This window comes from Sinocyclocheilus grahami, unplaced genomic scaffold (assembly GCF_001515645.1).
Source record: "Sinocyclocheilus grahami isolate Dianchi unplaced genomic scaffold, SAMN03320097.WGS_v1.1 scaffold1200.1, whole genome shotgun sequence".
Lineage (NCBI taxonomy): Eukaryota > Metazoa > Chordata > Actinopteri > Cypriniformes > Cyprinidae > Sinocyclocheilus > Sinocyclocheilus grahami.
In genome coordinates, this window is record NW_015506379.1 from 101,321 (window position 1) to 121,664 (window position 20,344).

Consider the following 20,344-nt stretch of genomic DNA (forward strand, 5'->3'; position numbering starts at 1 on the left):
TTCAGTCATCACACTGGAAATAGACGGTCAAGCGTGCAGTATGTAGTATGCAGTGTGCAGTATGCAGTGTGCTCTCTTGTAAAGAAACAGCACAAGTCGTATGCTTGAATGTTTTTCCGAACACAGCCAGATAACAAATGCACTACAGGCTCTGACGAGGGACAAACGCTATTGGTAGCATTTTACAGAACACCTTTTGTCACAAAGTCTTGAAATAAGCTACAGAAGTTACTCCATTGAACCAAATCGAAGACTTTCACTGATATTTCTTTAACACAGCCACCCCATGAGAGAGATTCCCTCTCTTTTGCATATCGGAAACAAGCACAAACAAGCGATTAATTTCTGTAGAAATGCAATAGAAATGTTGACGTGGAAAACTCTATTCTGGAGCGTCTCTCCCAGCGCTCGTGCGTCTTCTATTCTATCATGCCTTATTTGAGATAATCATTGCAGCTTTATGACACTAGGTGTTGTTACGAGAGAAAGCCACACTGTCTCTGCTGTCTTCGGCCACATTTGCTGCTATGTGCTTCTGTTGTGTTCTTGGTAGAGACAAAGGCAGTCGACTGCATGTAAATATCACTGTTCCTTATGTGTACAGAACTATTCTATCCAAATATACCGAGCTAATGCGTGTAATGAGACTGACATGTCAGCTTTTATTTTTCAAAACTATTAATATAGGAGTATAATATACATATATGAATCTTAAAACCTTCGATCGGTTATATTACGGTAAAGTCATACATTCGAGAGTCCGGTATGTCTTCTTTTCCAATTTCTCGATCAGTTTTTGTAAACATTTAATTTTTTCCCTTTCGTTCTATTTTCAGAATTTGCGTGAGAAGAGCATATCTTAGCAAATATTAATTTAAATAATAAAGATGTGAATAAGAATTTTGTCTCTTCATGATTTTCTTTTAAAATAAACCTCCACGTGTTGAGTAGCCTACACTTGATGTACAATTACTGAAATGACAAATTATCAAATCTCTCAACTCCCAGTGAGACCGAAACATTGAAATATTAGGTCAAATAAAAACCTGCAAAGTGAATTAAACTACAGCAGAAATTGTTATTTTAAATAACTAATTGCTTACATTTTTGTCTTGTTTGTGATTTGTGTGTTTAGATTTTTAGATTTGTTCCTTACAAACATGTTATAGCATATATGGTGTTTTACAGTTACTGTTAAAACTAAAAAAAATCATACATTTTCAAAAAAAAAAAATTTGAGATTTTTTTTATGTATATATTTATTATGTGTATTGTATTGCACAATTACTGCCCAGCAGGCACACAACGTCATAAGATAAGATTGATATTTGGTTAAATTTCGGTTGCGACGTCGGGTGACCAAAATTCAATGTAAATTCAACGTCTAATGTCAATGTTAAATTGATGTCCAGTACCGACATCAGCTGACGTTGATATTTTGTTGTTTTTAGGTTGTGTAACCAAAATCCAATGTTAAGTCAACGTCAACCCGATTTTCATTTTCACACAGAAATCAAGCTTTAAATATCTCACTTTTAATTTTCTTGTTTTTTTTAAACGCATATGTAAGAAGCTTTTATTTCGGCGAAAATTAATGTGAAATTCAGTTGTTTACAACTGGATTACATTTTTGTTTAACGAAGCGAAATAGTGAATCTGTTGTTGGGTTTATTAAATGACACGAGAATCTCCTCATATTATATTGAGTGTTAGATGATCATGTATGGTCTGTTTATGGTCTCTTCTGTGTCAGTCAGTTGAAAGTACAGAATCGCAAATGTAATAGATGAAATAGATTGTTCCGAAATTAATATTATATATTTTTTATTTATCATATATAATGTCCTAGCTGCTCTTTTCCATTCACTAATAATGACTAGAAGCATTTGCTATCAAACTCAAAAGTTACCCAAAAAAAACATAGGCCTACATAGGATAAACAGACTATTTTTTCTTAAATTTTAAGTCTTGTAAAAGCATGCACAGGCCCAAATTTAAAGTCACCATGAAATAAAAATTCCAATTATTTATTAATTTTTAAATTATATATTAGTTATTTAACTTATTACAATATTCATTATACAAGATTTATTCATGCACATTTTAAAAAAATCATACACCCTCTTAATCTTTAACTTAAAACATTAAATATTCATATTGAATAGTGACAATATTTTAGACAATTTTTGACAGTTAAAATATAGTTTTTAATCACCTGGCTGATATACATTGTGTAAAATCTTTGCATTTCAGCAAGCTTGTGTATCATCTTGTGTATTTAATTTGCTATCATTGAGTTGACTAGTCTTGAGACGCGAGAGCCAATGATGGTATAATTTGTCAAAACTTATGAGATGCATAAAGGCATCATATTTGAATGGATTTTTGTTCCTGTTTTGCAGATTTAACTGAAATGTTTCACATTTGCTGCAGCTTTTCTAGAAATGTTGCATAACAATAATTTAGCCAGAATTTGTTTTTGTTCAGAAGAACATTAAAAGTGAGCGTTAACACCATTGGTCTTTCAAATTAAAAACAAAAATCCCTTTTATGATTGATTTGTTCCTTACAAACATGTTATAGCATATATGGTGTTTTACAGTTACTGTTAAAACTAAAAAAAATCATACATTTTCAAAAAAAAAAAATTTGAGATTTTTTTAATGTATATATTTATTATGTGTATTGTATTGCACAATTACTGCCCAGCAGGCACACAACGTCATAAGATAAGATTGATATTTGGTTAAATTTCGGTTGCGACGTCGGGTGACCAAAATTCAATGTAAATTCAACGTCTAATGTCAATGTTAAATTGATGTCCAATACCGACATCAGCTGACGTTGATATTTTGTTGTTTTTAGGTTGTGTAACCAAAATCCAATGTTAAGTCAACGTCAAATATTGACGTCAACCTGATTTTCATTTTCAACCAAAATGCAACATCTATCTGACGTCAACCACATTTAAGAATTCTTTATTGTGGTGAAAATTAATGTGAAATTCAGTTGTTTACAACTGGATTACATTTTTGTTTAACGAAGCGAAATAGTGAATCTGTTGTTGGGTTTATTAAATGACACGAGAATCTCCTCATATTATATTGAGTGTTAGATGATCATGTATGGTCTGTTTATGGTCTCTTCTGTGTCAGTCAGTTGAAAGTACAGAATCGCAAATGTAATAGATGAAATAGATTGTTCCGAAATTAATATTATATATTTTTTATTTATCATATATAATGTCCTAGCTGCTCTTTTCCATTCACTAATAATGACTAGAAGCATTTGCTATCAAACTCAAAAGTTACCCAAAAAAAACATAGGCCTACATAGGATAAACAGACTATTTTTTCTTAAATTTTAAGTCTTGTAAAAGCATGCACAGGCCCAAATTTAAAGTCACCATGAAATAAAAATTCCAATTATTTATTAATTTTTAAATTATATATTAGTTATTTAACTTATTACAATATTCATTATACAAGATTTATTCATGCACATTTTAAAAAAATCATACACCCTCTTAATCTTTAACTTAAAACATTAAATATTCATATTGAATAGTGACAATATTTTAGACAATTTTTGACAGTTCAAATATAGTTTTTAATCACCTGGCTGATATACATTGTGTAAAATCTTTGCATTTCAGCAAGCTTGTGTATCATCTTGTGTATTTAATTTGCTATCATTGAGTTGACTAGTCTTGAGACGCGAGAGCCAATGATGGTATAATTTGTCAAAACTTATGAGATGCATAAAGGCATCATATTTGAATGGATTTTTGTTCCTGTTTTGCAGATTTAACTGAAATGTTTCACATTTGCTGCAGCTTTTCTAGAAATGTTGCATAACAATAATTTAGCCAGAATTAGTTTTTGTTCAGAAGAACATTAAAAGTGAGCGTTAACACCATTGGTCTTTCAAATTAAAAACAAAAATCCCTTTTATGATTCTTTCCAGTGCCTGCTGTTGATGTCTGCAACAGTACTGTTTTATCATGTGGCAAAGCACCGTCTTTATGCCCACGTGCAATGCATTTCCATCTTTAGATCCCAGCGTTCCTCTACCGTGGGCCACTCAGAAACTGAAGAAGAACTGTCCTGTAATCTCCCCTTAAACCCTGCTTTCCGTCAGCAGCGTAGCCCATACAGTATCACTGCCTCAAGATGGTTCTCCAGCACCAAGAACACGCTGTTAAACAACCGAGCAACATCCGTTTCAACCCCAAACGCCACCAAAGAGCCAAGCATCAACAGCGACCCACGTGCCTTTCAGAGATGTCGGTCTGAATACCGCAACATGACCCATGACCCATCCCAACGCTCGTCTACTGTATGTAGACCTCAATGAAACCTTGTTAGTTCTTCATAAAGTCACGGTACAAAAAAGCAACATGGAACCTTCAGAAGTAACCAATTTCTTGTCCAAACTGGGTCAGATTCCCCAAGAACAGGCCGCGGTCGTAAGGGGCGACGAGATTCAACACACTCCTGTGGTACAGCGTGGAGATCCTGCAAAGCTTCACGACGCCGCAGTTATTGGATGCGCTGAGGTCCTTCGTGAACTTAGGCTTGCCTCAATCCCATAGCATTCTAGGATTGTATGAAACTGAGTTCTGTCGGCGAGACTGAGCTTCACCAGTTGCTGCTCACGGCCGACTTGTGGCGATGTCTAGGTCGAGCTGTTCCTAAGTACCTCGAGAGGCTCTTTGACAACGTGAGCTGAAACTTCAACCAGATGGGTGTTCCAGAGTTGGTTCAACTCTTGTACATAATCAGAGAAGGCAGGAGATGTCCGGATACACCTGGTTCAACCCCTTGAGTCCTTACTTATCCATCATTTGAGCCAGTTGAAGCCTGAAGAGCTGGGCGCCGTTTGCTTAGGCCTCTTCAAATCACAACGCTCCCTGTCCGATAGAGCGACGCGCCGGCTTATGGACAGGGTGCTTGTTGTAGTCAAGGATATGAGTGATTACGGCATCGTTAATGTTATGAAGCTTATGCGATTTGGCTATCTAGACCATCTCCCGTGGTTGGAGGCCATGGGATCGGAGGTTCCTCGACGTGCCCCGCAAATGGAGGTTCAAGGTCTTATGCATATCGTCTTGGCTTGCTCCGCTCTGCACTTCCGGGATAATCGTGTTCTCTTGGCTGTGGCCAAACGATTACCCAACACGGTCAGTCGATGCCGGAGTAAAGATGCTGCAAAGATGCTGTGGGCCTTTGGGACTTTAGGAGTCCAATGTCCCAACCTTTATCCGTGTCTCACTGCGATCTTACGAGAACACCAAGCTGAGGCTCAACGATACCCCGAACATCTGTTGACCGCTCTGCTCGGACTTGCATTTGCCGGACTATTCCCCGAAGACCTGCTCAGTCTGGCTTTAAGAGCAGAGTTTGTCAACAAGGCTTGTAATTCCCAAGAGCTTGAGCTGAAGAAAGACTTATTCACCTTAGATGGAACTGTAGGTTTGGAGTTGCCCAAGACTTAGTCTTGCAATTCGGGAAGAAGTGACCAAACTACTGTGGGATTTCACTCAATCGGATATCTGCCAGAAGCCCGAGGTGCTCGAGGCTGAAGATGTGTTGCGGAATCTACTTGGTTGAGAGATGTTTGTGCGCAAAACACATGATTCTTCCGCACTTGCGCTCGATTGATCTGGAAGTGCACTTAGACCGAAATGACCAGCCTGTTCCTGTTTCCTCCGGACATTGCCAACAAAATCTTCAGATCCAAAATCAAAATTTGAATGCAAGGCTCTCTGGAGTCACTGTAACTGACGACCTACTAGCCCAACTAACTAATACACGAAAGACTCCAGTGCAGCCATCTAACCAGTTCTTCCAAAATCCAGAGATTTACACCGTCGAACCAGTCCACGAGAGAGAAAGTATTTTCAATATGGGTATTGACTTGACAGACGATCTTCTGATGGCGCTGACCAAATCCCAAAAGCATTCGTCTCACCTGGATGATTCTAAACCATCGATTCAGAGACTTGCTGTTCAAGTGACACATAGGAACCACTATTGCTACAGGACCGAGCAGTTGCTTGGATTACATGCACTCAAAAGGAGACAATTGGCGCTGGCTGGATACAGAGTCGTAGAGTTGCCTCATTGGGAAGGGTTTCCCTTGCTGCGACGCTCTTATGCCGAGAAACTCGCCTATCTGCACTGCAAGATATTCAGCTGTTCTGACTCTAAAAAATGGACTGATTGATTTCTCTACATATACAAACTACCAGGTGTTACTCAACATACGGCTAACATTTCTGCTACATAGTTAACCACAGCATTGGTGTTTTTTTGTTGTTGTTTTGATGAAACGATTATGTGATTGTATTGTCAATAGTGCTGTCAAACGATTAATCGTGATTAATCGCATCCTAAATCAAAGTTTTTGTTTACATAATACATGTGTGTGTACTGTGTATATTTATTATGTCTATATAAATACACACACACACATACAGTATATATTTATATTCTTATATTTTATATTATATATAAATATATTTAATATATAAACATTTAATATATACATGCATGTGTTTGCATTTATATATGCATGATAAATAAACACAGTACACACACATATATTATGTAAACAAAAACTTTGATTTTGGATGCGATTAATCGTTTGACAGCACTAATTGTCAATAAAAGTAAAATTGTGCTTTAGTGTTTGTTACCTAGTTCTATGTGCTTTTTGTTTGATTTTTCATTATTAACGAGGATTAGGTTAACCCTCCTGTTTAAAACTACACTACAAAACAAGCCACATTGGTTTCCATGCAAGTTGCCAAAAATCGACACTATGAAAAATACTAAAGATTCAAGGAAAAACGTAAAAACTGTGTTGTAGCCTGCCAGAGATGAAAAACTATAAATATGTGAGCAATATAATAATTCCCATCTGTTTTTTTAATTGTTATTTCTATTGTGTTAGGGGTCAATTTGTACTGTGCATTTTTGCTATGGTAATTCTCATATAATTCTCAGTATTTCATGACCTCAAACGCTGGCTGAATTTTTTATTTATTTATTTAATTTTAATGGTTAGTAGATAATAAACATCAGAAAAAATACTCAACTTTTGAAGAAATTCTTGAGTTGCCGGAAGATTGGGTCCCCGATATGTCAACTGTGGTCAATATTTCAGCTCAGTTCTGTGCAATAAACAAACCTTTTCTGAAAAAGGCTTTTCATAATATACAACAAATCACAAGTTCAATGTGAAAATAATAATGCATGGTGAATAATAATTTTACATGGTGAGGTCTCATCATTTCTGATGCAGGTTTACACTTTCCAATCACCGTTGGTGTCTAAATTGTCAATAAAAGTAAAATTGTGCTTTACAGTGTTTATTACCCAGTTCTATGATATGAGTGCTTTTTGTTTGATTTTTCATTATTAAAGATGATTAGGTTTACCCTCCTGTTTAAAACTACACTACAAAACAAGCCACATTGGTTTCCATGCAAGTTGCCAAAAATCGACACACTGAAAAATACTAAAGATTCAAGGAAAAACGTAAAAACTGTGTTGTAGCCTGCCAGAGATGGAAAAACTATAAATATGTGAGCAATATAATAATTCCCAACTGTTTTTTTATTGTTATTTCTATTGTGTTAGGGGTCAATTTGTACTGTGCATTTTTGCTATGGTTCTCAAACCCATTGTGAGAGTAAATGAGTTTCTCACACTTATTTTCAATGCTACATCAATCTAGTACTTTGACAGAGTTTTTGATTGTGAAACAGTGAATTTTCTTTGGATGAAACCGAAGGCAAGTCTCAATTTCAAGTAAACTTTGCCTCTTAAAATTCATAAGTTTGCATGCATTTAATATTTTAGTGTTTGACAAGCAACACTAAAGGTTTTCTGTTGTTTACCTGACTCTTTAGTGTTTTTAGAAATGTTGAGAGTTTTAACAAAATTGTTACAGCCTTTCCAAACTGACCCAACACATGGAACGACAAAACTGAGACAGGCTTGTACTATATAGTCAATGTTACACATAACACACAAATTCTCAGTATTTCATGACCTCGAGCTATTTTTTTTAATGGTTAGTACATAATAAACATCAGAAAAAAGACTCAACTGTTGAAGAAATTCATGAAGTGTATTTGCCGGAAGATTGGGTCCCCGATATGTCAACTATGGTCAATATTTCAGCTCAGTTCTGTGCAATAAACAAACCTTTTCTGAAAAAGTATTTTCATAATATACAACAAATCACAAGTTCAATGTGAAAATAATAATGCATGGTGAATAATAATTTTACATGGTGAGGTCTCATAATTTCTGATGCAGGTTTACACTTTCCAATCACCGTTGGTGTCTAAATGACATTAGTGTGTATGACACAACAAAGTTTTTTTTACTATTTAACTTCCTCTTCCTTCTGTTGATTTCTCAGTGCAGTTTGTTGTGAAAGGCAACATCAGAGATATATCTAGCATATCTTTTTTTCATGGTCTCATCATTGTACCGTGATTGAAGCTGAGGTTATGTAGGCTTATATTCACTAGATGTGTCAAGTTTCTGTGCAGATATTTTTTATTGATTGATCATTTGATCTATTCTAAAGCATCTGGAGGATGGTGCCTGATCAGGTAAGTGTACTAGTATAGAAGTATTTTATTGTAACAAAATACAATAAAATAAAATAAAAATGACATTTAAAAAAATCCTAACCCTAACCAAGCCCCCAATGGTTGAAAATCAGAATTATTTCCACACAATTATATCCAATGGCATGACATGATGATACTATGATCACCTTACTTCATTAGCACTGTTGGTAAATGAAAATATATCACTCAAGCATGCATAAAAATGCTAAATCAATTAAGAAATGTAAACAAAAAAGGAAACAATAATATCTCAGAATTAAGCATTTTGTATTACTATCTATTCTAAAGCATCTGGAGGATGGTGTCTGATCAGGTAAGTGTACTAGTATAGAAGTATTTTATTGTAACAAAATAAAATAAAATAAAAATGACATTTAAAAAAATCCTAACCCTAACCAAGCCCCCAATGGTTGAAAATCAGAATTATTTCCACACAATTATCTCCAATGGCATGACATGATGATACTATGATCACCTTACTTCATTAGCACTGTTGGTAAATGAAAATATATCACTCAAGCATGCATAAAAATGCTAAATCAATTAAGAAATGTAAACAAAAAAGGAAACAATAATATCTCAGAATTAAGCATTTTGTATTACATGAAATGCAGTCATACTAGATTTCAGAATTGTTTCTTATCCTTGCATCAGCACGAAAGCCAATCATTTGTTGTTTGCATGCAGCAGATAGTTTTGCTCACACTCTGCTAATGAGTCACCAAACCACAACAATATCATTGTGAATGTGCCATATATTCATGCATGCATTTGGCACACATCTGATTCTCTTTTGACCCTCAATGATTAGTTACTTATGTGCTTTGCATCAGTTAAATAAACTATTACCTAAATATGAGAGTGATTGGTAAATGTTGCCATAATCAAACATGTATTTATAACGACACAAAGTTGTATAATTAATTTATAAGACATGTAAAAAGCAGGATAATGTACAGACAATTGCTTATATACACATAATACAATTTGACTTTACTGACTCCCCAAATATTCAAACCCATAACATCTGCTTCTATTTGAGAATAGAAGAGTTAGATATTTAATGTGTATCTGACATTTCAGTAAAAACGCATGAAATATCTAAACCGGTGAAGAATGGGTGTTTTAATAAAATATTCCGATTTCTTGGCCTGCTTCTAATGCAGCACCGTTCATCGTCCCGCCCCCATCCAGAATCTTCACAGACTGACACTGACGCAAACCAATCAAATCCTTACAGTTCGCCTCAGCTGATGACGTCGCTGCCACCAGTACGTGTGCAAATCAGCATCAGCCAGCGTGCACCGCTCAGCCAATCAGCGCCTTCCAACGAGCTGCCCTCCGACCAATGGCGAGGCTCCACGACGGGGAAGCGCTGAGGGCTTATAAACGAGCGAGCGAGCGAGCGAGCGCCGTCAGTTACAGTCGAGACTCAGCACGAGAAACACAGAGACAAGAGAAAAAGAGAAAAACACACGCTTTTGAGATTATTAGTGCTTATTACTACAGTTCTCAGGTAAGAATACATCTCATTTAAACTCTTAGTTTGAGCGGGTTATCTTACAAAAAGCTGTAAAGATCAAAGTAACCCGTTACAGCGGTTTTGACTGGATCCGTGGTGTCGGTTAAAAACCGTTACCTCAGTTGGTACACTAAAAAATACATATATTTATGTAACTATAAATGTACAAAAAAGATTATAAGTGCGTCTTGCTTGTAATGTTCATTCATTCGATAGTAACCGGTGAGACCAAACGAATGAATGATTTTATCTTCCCTAGGTTTTTATCTCGAGTAAATGTGTTTTAAGTTGTTAAGGACTTTTGGTATAGATATCATAATATTAATATGTGGAGTAAATAGTAAAAGTGAGGATTTGATTTGATGATGGTGATGAATCAGCTCTTACTTACTCTTAGTTACTAGTACAGAATCTGGTTTAGTTCATGACCGCTTCATATTTTTGTTGTTGTTTACATTGCTATTGGACTTAAGTAATATGCTCTTTTTATCCACATTTTTATATTTTAGCTAACGTTACTTAATATGCATTTGCAGATGAACTCAATGCAGCCATTCATGACTTTTTTTGGTTTAACTATCAAGAAGAAAATTACTAGATGATTAGTTTTTGCATGAAAATGCATTGCTTGGTGATTATATAAATCAGTGACTCTCAACCTTTTGGCGTAGCGGACCCCAGTCCAGTTCAGAACCATCCTCAAGGACCCCCAGAACAAAATTGACTCATCTATGTCTCCTTTGTGTCTTTGTGAGGACCAAATGCAGTCTAATGTATAATTCAAGTTAGGTGACTTGTCCAGTATTTGGCCATATCATCAGCTATATTGGATTTCATTCATGGGAACATGTCATGTCAAAATATACAAAAATTCATACTTTATACGGACCCCCTGGCTTTATGTCAAGGACCACTTGGGGTCAACGGACCTTTGCATGAAAATGCATTGCTTGGTGATTTATATAAATCAGTGACTCTCAACCTTTTGGCGTAGCGGACCCCAGTCCAGCTCAGAACCATCCTCAAGGACCCCCAGAACAAAATTGACTCATCTATGTCTCCTTTGTGTCTTTGTGAGGACCAAATGCAGTCTAATGTATAATTCAAGTTAGGTGACTTGTCCAGTATTTGGCCATATCATCAGCTATATTGGATTTCATTCATGGGAACATGTCATGTCAAAATATACAAAAATTCATACTTTATACGGACCCCCTGGCTTTATGTCAAGGACCACTTGGGGTCAACGGACCCCTGGTTGAGAAACACTGATATAAATGATCCAGCCAGTGAGTGACGTGTGCTTCATTATGTACCTGCCCTGACCTGTGACCTTTATTTTTAAAGTACTCTTTACAGACATTAGTGGAGATTTGAGACCAGATCAACGTCAAGATGCGATTGGTCTGCCTGTTCCTGCTGGTGTCCGGCAGCGTGTTTGCCGAAGAGGACGACAAGAAGGAAAGTTTTGGGACCGTGATTGGAATAGACCTCGGGACGACCTACTCGTGGTGAGAATGAGTTTGGATTTATTATATACAGGGGTCACGGGGTCATTCAAATCGATTTTCAAGACAAGGGAGGAGCGTGCATATTTATATACTTTTATATTTATATTTTTTATTTAATATTATTTTTATTTGTTTATGTAAAGGCTATTCTTATTTCACTTCTCTATAACATTTTATTTATTTTTTAAATATATGATGATTTATTTAATTTATTATTTTCTATTAATGCTCATAAAATAAATATTTATCTATAATATTTTATTTAATGTATATAGGAATTTATATACATTTCGTTTCTTTATATTTTTGTTTTTTAATTTATTTTATTTATCTAGTAATGCTCAGCTTTAAAATATTTGTTATATTACAATATTTATAAAATTTATATAATTTCCATATACATACATATACACACACACATGCACACGCATATACATACATACATACACATATATATATATACACGCATACATACATGCATACATACACACACACACACGTATATGTGTATGTATATATATGTGTGTGTTTAACTGGGTATCTTTTTTTTAGTAATGCTGCTGACATTTCTCTTACGTTCTCTATTATTTGTGTGTTCTTATACTCTTTTGTTTTTGTTCCAGTGTTGGCGTGTTCAAGAACGGCCGTGTCGAGATCATCGCTAATGACCAGGGAAACCGCATCACTCCGTCATACGTGGCCTTCACCACCGAAGGTGAGCGTCTCATCGGAGACGCTGCGAAGAACCAGCTGACCTCTAACCCCGAGAACACCGTCTTTGACGCCAAGAGGTTGATCGGCCGCACATGGGGCGACTCGTCCGTGCAGCAGGACATTAAATACTTTCCCTTTAAGGTACACACGTCTGCCAGCTTGTGTTTGAACTAAACATCCCTTTGACTTCAATGAAGAACGCTAAACACCTGCTGTGTCTCTTCCAGGTTATTGAGAAGAAGAGCAAGCCTCACATCCAGCTGGACATCGGATCAGGTCAGATGAAGACTTTCGCCCCTGAGGAAATCTCTGCTATGGTTCTGACTAAAATGAAGGAGACTGCAGAGGCTTACCTGGGAAAGAAGGTAAAGTTTTGACTCCAACACCAAGAAAACCTCTCCATTGCACTGCAGTAGAACTCGACACCTGATCGGTTTCTGCTCTTCTAAAGGTCACGCATGCTGTGGTCACTGTGCCCGCTTATTTCAATGATGCCCAGCGCCAGGCCACCAAAGATGCGGGAACCATCGCCGGCCTGATCGTCATGAGGATCATCAATGAGCCGTAAGCACCATTACTTTTGCTTTGTTGCATAACGGGTCGTTTTCTTGACGGTATCTTGTATCAATCCACATCAGAGTTATTTTAATATCACTGATATCCTAGTATAGCTTTTAATTTCATATAGAGTTAACTTTTACCAGCTTTAAGTTTTAAAATGTGTCTTATTTTTTTAGTCATTTTGGTTAAATTGGAATTGTTGCTTAGTTTTTTAAAAAATATATATATATATATATATATATGCATTTAGTTACCAATAATAACCCTAATGATCCTGTTGCTCTCCACAGAACCGCCGCTGCCATCGCTTACGGTCTGGACAAGAGGGACGGTGAGAAGAACATCCTGGTGTTTGATCTCGGCGGCGGCACCTTCGACGTTTCCCTGCTGACCATCGATAACGGCGTCTTCGAGGTGGTGGCCACTAATGGAGACACTCACCTCGGCGGCGAAGACTTCGATCAGCGTGTCATGGAGCACTTCATCAAGCTCTACAAGAAGAAGACCGGCAAGGATGTGCGCAAGGACAACCGCGCCGTGCAGAAGCTGCGTCGTGAGGTGGAGAAGGCCAAGAGAGCGCTGTCTGCCCAGCATCAGGCTCGCATCGAGATCGAGTCCTTCTTCGAGGGTGAAGATTTCTCCGAGACGCTGACCCGCGCCAAGTTTGAGGAGCTCAACATGGTAAGAGAAGCTCCGCTTTACCAACTAATAGGCCTGTCGCAATCAATATATCGACTTATCGCAATATATGTACATGACCTCAATAATTTTTGGTGACGCAATATATCGCCCATTATAGTTACTTAAAAATTAACGTCACCATGTTTTTTGCATTCCACTTGCGCCTGTGTCTTTTGCAGCTTCTCGTACATAACGTGTAGTCATGAGGTGCTAGTTCACATTTAGCAAATCCTTCTACAAACAAAGTTTCATCTGCAGATATGGTCTTGTTTAGGGATCTGTCTTTGTGCATACGGACATCTGACTGCTGAGTAGAGATTGTGTTTTACAGCAATAGTGTGCCCCATTAATTTACAGAGAAAAGGTCAGGAAAAAATCTGTAGATGGAAAAATCTCCATAAGTTCTTTGTGCATTTTTATTTTTTTCTACTTGTTACTTTGCACTTTTTGTTAGAAAATGTTTATTTACTATTTATTCAGGTTTAAGGTATCTAATATTTTGATACTTAATTTCCATGATCTAAATATTCTTAAAAATTTAAAAGTTTGTTGTCATTTGGAAGTGTGTAGGCCTTCTTGCATTACTATGCTGTTACATTATGATTATATATTCAGTGGCATAAAATGGTCTTTAAAATGACAATAATATCGCTTATCGTAATTATTTCTGGGGCAATATATCACACAACAAAAAGTTGTTATCGTGACAGGCCTACCAACTAAACCTTAACTAGCCTAGAACTATAATTTATAAATAATATTAATAAAACTTCTCATTAATAGTGTTAAGATTTTCATTTATTTGAATAAAGCTGAAATTAAAAAATATAAATATTAGGGGGAAAAGCTTGAACTTATACTAATTTTCCTTTTGCTTAATTTTTTTCAATCTATTTAGTTATCCTTTTCATTAAATTTTTTTTGCAATTTTTTTTGTTGTTGAAAAATTAAGTTTTAAAATAAAGCAAAACCTAATTAAAAATATTAATAAATACTGTAATATCTAGACTAATCTAATACTGTAAATATTAGGGGGAAAATCTTAAATGATTTACTAATTTCTTTCGTTTGTCTTTTTTCATAATCTATCTTTTTATTTTCATTCTTTTTGTTTTTTTGCTAATTAAAAAAAAAATAGAAAAATGAATTCAATTTTTTAAAAATAAAGCAAAACCTAATTAAAATATTAATAAATACTGTAATATCTAGACTAATCTAATACTGTATCTATCTAGAGAGAGAGAGAGTTTGGTTTGATCTTTTTTTATTTTAGTATTACTAAAACTGAAAAAAAAGGTTACTAAAACTTTTGAAAACTAAAATGAAAAACCAAATGAAAGCTAAAAATCAAAAAATTCAAGATATTGATAAATACTGTTGTAGTTTATTAAAAATACAAAAATAACTGATTGTGCCTGTATCTGTTAAATGCATGGAAAACAACCAATGTGTTTTTTTGTTTGTTTTTTTTCCCCCCTCCTCACAGGACTTGTTCCGCTCCACAATGAAACCAGTGCAGAAGGTTCTGGAAGACTCTGACCTGAAGAAGACCGACATTGACGAGATCGTCCTGGTCGGTGGCTCCACTCGTATTCCCAAGATCCAGCAGCTGGTGAAGGAGCTCTTCAACGGCAAGGAGCCGTCCAGAGGAATCAACCCCGACGAGGCCGTGGCTTACGGAGCCGCTGTTCAGGCCGGAGTCCTGTCCGGAGACGAGGACACTGGTGAGTCTGTCTCCAACCTCACATCTCGGGCTGGGCTCTATAATCACACCACAGTCTCTTGTGAGTTGCTTACTGACTGAAATGTGTTCAACAGGTGACCTGGTGCTTCTGGACGTTTGCCCTTTGACCCTGGGCATTGAGACGGTCGGAGGCGTGATGACCAAACTCATTCCCAGGAACACCGTCGTGCCCACCAAGAAATCCCAGATCTTCTCCACCGCTTCTGACAACCAGCCAACCGTCACCATCAAAGTTTATGAAGGTGAGCAAACCGTTTCAGCACACCAACTACATTTACTTCATCTCGACTGAATTTCATTTACATTTATTACCAGTTTTATTCGGTTCATTCATACGAAAAGAGTTTGAACGATTTGGTTTTAAATCTTAAAAAAAAAAAAAAAAGTTCTCACTTTTAAAATAGCCATGATGGAGTTAAATTACACATGCATTTACATTTCAATTTTTTTTATTCAAGATGAGCTTTCTTTACAAATGTTGCTATATTAAGCCATCTCTCTCTTGTCTCAGATTTAAATTATTTTTTTAAATAACTTTTTTAAAGAGAAACTTGAAGAAAAAGAGTCCTCCCCCCATTTCTAATTTTCCTCTTATCTTTAATCTTCATGTTTCCAGGTGAGCGTCCGCTGACTAAAGATAACCACCTCCTGGGCACCTTTGACCTGACCGGCATCCCTCCGGCTCCCCGCGGCGTCCCTCAGATCGAGGTCACCTTCGAGATCGACGTCAACGGCATCCTGCGAGTCACCGCCGAGGACAAGGGCACGGGCAACAAGAACAAGATCACGATCACCAACGACCAGAACCGGCTGACCCCCGAGGACATCGAGCGCATGGTGAACGAGGCCGAGCGCTTTGCCGACGATGACAAGAAGCTGAAGGAGCGCATCGACGCCCGCAACGAGCTGGAGAGCTACGCCTACTCCCTGAAGAACCAGATCGGGGACAAAGAGAAGCTCGGTGGCAAGCTGTCGTCCGATGACAAGGAGGCCATCGAGAAGGCCGTCGAGGAGAAGATCGAGTGGCTGGAGTCTCACCAGGACGCAGATCTCGAGGACTTCCAGGCCAAGAAGAAGGAGCTGGAGGAAATCGTGCAGCCCATCGTAAGCAAGCTTTACGGTAGCGCGGGTGGCCCGCCGCCGGAGGAGGGCGAAGATCAGGGTGACAAGGACGAGTTGTAGATCATCTGGACTCTGTTTTCAGTCACGTTAACGCCTTCGCCTCGCTACGTGTACACATTAAACACAACAGACATTTTTGTACGAGACGGGCGAACGTAAAGCCTCCAATCTCTTTGGGGAAAGACTTGTGGGAAGCCTTAGAGAGTTGCGTTTGTTGTTGTTTTCTCTTCACTCCGGTGGAGATTCAGTCAGCCTGGTTTGAGGCTCGATGCTGCTGTTCTCAGGCAGTTCTGTGAGGGGCGATGAGCGGGAGGGAGGGTGCTCGGGGTCAGGGGTTACTGGATAAATGTCATGTCACACGCAAAAGTTATTTATTGAAATCTGGCATCTGTAGAAGACATTTCTACAACCATTACAAAATAAAGGTTCGATACAAAACGAACATTTGTTTGCGTCTTTGATTTTTAAATGTCACGATCTAAAATTAAGTTGATTTTGTTCCCCTGAAATGTTAACAATATTAGATTTTCAGTTTTTTTTGTTATTTGTTTAGTTTTAATTGATTACTAAAAATGAATTAAAAAAAAAATATATATATTGTGACGCACAATCTAAAACCTTTTAAACTTTTAAAACTCCTTTGAACTAAAATATTTATCTGAAGTCCCCTTGAAGTTAATATCACATTTGCATGTTTATTATGGTTATCTGATGTTGCTTAATGGTCAAAAGACATGTAGCTAAAAATAAATTATATATATATCTGATATGTGACCCTGGAGCACAAAACCAGTCATATGAGTAAATTTTTCGAAATTGAGGTTTATTCATCATCTGAAAGCTGAATAAATAGCTTTCCATTGATGTATGGTTTGTTAGGATCGGACAATATTTGAAAATCTGGAATCTGAGGGTGCAAAAAAATCTAAATATTGAGAAAATCATCTTTAAAGTTGTTCAAATGAAGTTCTTAGCAATGCATATTACTAATCAAACATTAAGTTTTGATATATTTACGGTAGGAAGTTTACTAAATATCTTCATGGAACATGATCTTTACTTAATATCCTCATGATTTTTGGCATAAAAGAGAAATGTATAATTGTGACCCATACAATGTATTGTTGGCTATTGCTACAAATATACCCCAGCGACTCAACACTGCTTCTGTGCTGCAGGGACACATATTATGTTCTTTTAGTAGGTTTAATTTTGATTTTTTTTTTTACAGTTATTTTAATTTTACATCTATAATTGAATTATTAGTATTTGGGTGCCGTCGTGTCTTTTAACGGTAAAGCGCCATTCACACATCGGTTTCAAATTACCGCTAAATTCTGTGACCTCATTAAAGGCACAATATGTAATTTTTTTTTGCAGCTAGAGGGCGCGTATTCAAAACACACAAAGAAACAAAGGCATAGTTTGTTGATGCCGTGACTGAGTGTGGAATCATGGGAGTTGTCGTCTTCATCTCCACAGCCGACGCAATCCGACGGGACTCATGTTCATGGACGAGCTATTAAAGATTTATTAACGTCGTAGTATGAAATTTCATTACAAAGATATAACTATCAACTGATACAGCTGCTCAAAATGCTAAGTAACTGTTGCATTACTCTTGATGCATTGTTTTTTATGAAAAATGATGAACAATATTAGACGTTTAGATTATGAAAGTGAAGCTGAGTATGAGGACTGAGTGTGTTCAGGTATGATTCCCCAGATTTCTATATAATTGTTGTCAGTATTAGGTTTTTTTCCTACAGTAAATGTCTTTTTAAAGGGTAATAGAGCTGGATGCTGATGAGGCAGGCTTTAACTAAAATGAACAAAAACGGAAAAAAATGACACTAAAATAACACTTTTTTTTAAACTTAAGTTTAAACTGTTACTCTGAAAGAATACTGATGCTAAAATCACAATTTTAATGTGCTTTTATTTTGACAAATTTCCTAACAAAAAAAGTCTCAGTCGTTCGTTATGACAGCATTATGTAAAGCAAGATATATATTGAATATTCATTTAAAATCGTGAGCTGTTATAAAAAGCGTGTGAGTTCGTACCGCACTGAAACTTGTACATGGCGTTTGTGGCTCCGTCTGCTGTCATTCCTCCGAAGATGAAGATGTTTTTCCCGAAGGTTACAGATGAATGAGCTGCTACTCCTGGCGGCACGTCTCCTTTAGCTCTCACCTTCTCCCATTTCATTGTTTCTGAAAAATATGAGAGAAGAAAAGAGTGAAATACATCAATATGTGCATGAGGACAGTTGAGTCTCTACTTGAAAAAAAAAATGAAGAAAATATACCCGGATCATTCATACAACTTTACATTTTTATGCTCCCATCATGAATAATAAGTGTCCCCGGAGCACAAAAGCAGTGTTAAGTCGCTGGGGGATATTTGTAGCAATAGCCAACAATACATTGTATGGGTCACAATTATACATTTCTCTTTTATGCCAAAAATCATTAGGATATTAAGTAAAGATCATGTTCCATGAAGATATTTTGTAAGTTTCCTACCGTAAATATATCAAAACTTCATTTTTGATTAGTAATATGCATTGCTAAGAACTTCATTTGAACAACTTTAAAGATGATTTTCTCAATATTTAGATTTTTTTGCATCCTCAGATTCCAGATTTTCAAATATTGTCCGATCCTAACAAACCATACATCAATGGAAATCTATTCAGCTTCCAGATGATGCACAAATTTCAATTTCAAAAAATGGACCCTTATGACTGGTTTTGTGCTCCAGGGAGAATAATTCAGATATGTCAGTGTTTTGTAAGACTCTTCTGCTCAGCAAGACTGCATTTATTTGATCAAAAATACTGTAAAATTTGTGAAATATTAATAGAATGTAAAACAGCTGTGTTCTATGTGAATCTCTGTTAAGCTGTAATGTATTTCTGTGATGTGCAGCTGTATTTTCAGCATCATTCCTCCAGTCTTCAGTGTCACATGATCTTCAGAAATCAGTATAATATGCCGATTTATTATTAGAATTATCAATGTTGGCTGCCAAATTTTTTTTTTGGAACCTGTGATACTTTTTACAGGATTCTTTGATGAATAAACAGTTAAAAACAACAGCATTTACTCAAAATATAAATATTTTCTAACGATATAAATATTTCCATCACTTCAATTTAACACATCCTTGCTGAATAAAAGTTTCAAAGCAGAAGAGACTCCTGTAAAAAACATTAAAAATCATTCTGATCCCAAACTTTTGACCGGTAGTGTATATATTTTCTTCTTCTTCATAATGTCTTGATAAATGTCTATTTTATACATGCGTTCCCTTGTTTTGGTAAATCATGACAAATCATACTAATTTGGTAAATCGTACCAATTCATTCCCTAGTTTTAGTAAATTGTGGTCATGCTATATTAAATTGTTCTCTCATTGTACTAAATTGTGGCCACATTGTACTAATTTGTTCCTTCGTTTTAGTAAATTGTGGTCAAGTTGTACTAATTCAACCCTCATTTTATTAAACAGAGGCCACAAATAAAAAATTTGTTCCCTCTTTTTGGGAAAAATCATGGTCACGCCGTATTAATTTGTCCCTGTTTTGGGAAATCGTGGCTATATCATACTAATTGTGTCCCTGCAGCACAAAAGCAGTGTTGAGTCGCTGGGGGATATTTGTAGCAATAGCCAACAATACATTGTATGGGTCACAATTATACATTTCTCTTTTATGCCAAAAATCATTAGGATATTAAGTAAAGATCATGTTCCATGAAGATATTTTGTATGTTTCCTACCGTAAATATATCAAAACTTAATGTTTGATTAGTAATATGCATTGCTAAGAA

General features: G+C 36.4%; 2 protein-coding genes and 1 pseudogene across 3 annotated transcripts in view; 2 read left to right on the plus strand and 1 right to left on the minus strand.

Moving 5' to 3' along the window:
* The first annotated feature begins 3,959 nt into the window (after positions 1 to 3,959).
* LOC107567944 (FAST kinase domain-containing protein 5-like) lies at positions 3,960 to 6,228 on the plus strand (annotated as a pseudogene).
* A 3,831-nt stretch (positions 6,229 to 10,059) lies between these two features.
* On the plus strand, positions 10,060 to 16,723 carry LOC107567952 (78 kDa glucose-regulated protein). Of its 2 annotated transcripts, none has more exons than XM_016253763.1 (9): positions 10,060 to 10,169; positions 11,523 to 11,686; positions 12,310 to 12,541; positions 12,628 to 12,765; positions 12,852 to 12,964; positions 13,252 to 13,642; positions 15,129 to 15,366; positions 15,461 to 15,628; positions 16,003 to 16,723. In XM_016253763.1, exons 2-9 carry the CDS (start codon positions 11,571 to 11,573, stop codon positions 16,566 to 16,568), a joined length of 1,962 nt encoding a protein of 653 aa, XP_016109249.1. In that variant the 5' UTR covers positions 10,060 to 10,169; positions 11,523 to 11,570; the 3' UTR covers positions 16,569 to 16,723. The 2 variants fall into 2 exon arrangements, with proteins under 2 accessions (XP_016109249.1, XP_016109248.1); XM_016253762.1 differs by having other exon boundaries at positions 11,535 to 11,686.
* A 1,810-nt stretch (positions 16,724 to 18,533) lies between these two features.
* LOC107567945 (rab9 effector protein with kelch motifs-like) overlaps positions 18,534 to 20,344 on the minus strand; it is a 5,106-nt gene continuing 3,295 nt past the window's right edge. Inside the window, exon 5 of the mRNA XM_016253754.1 lies at positions 18,534 to 18,724. Coding sequence (XP_016109240.1) covers positions 18,534 to 18,724 — 191 coding nt within the window. The remainder of the gene's footprint in view (positions 18,725 to 20,344) is intronic.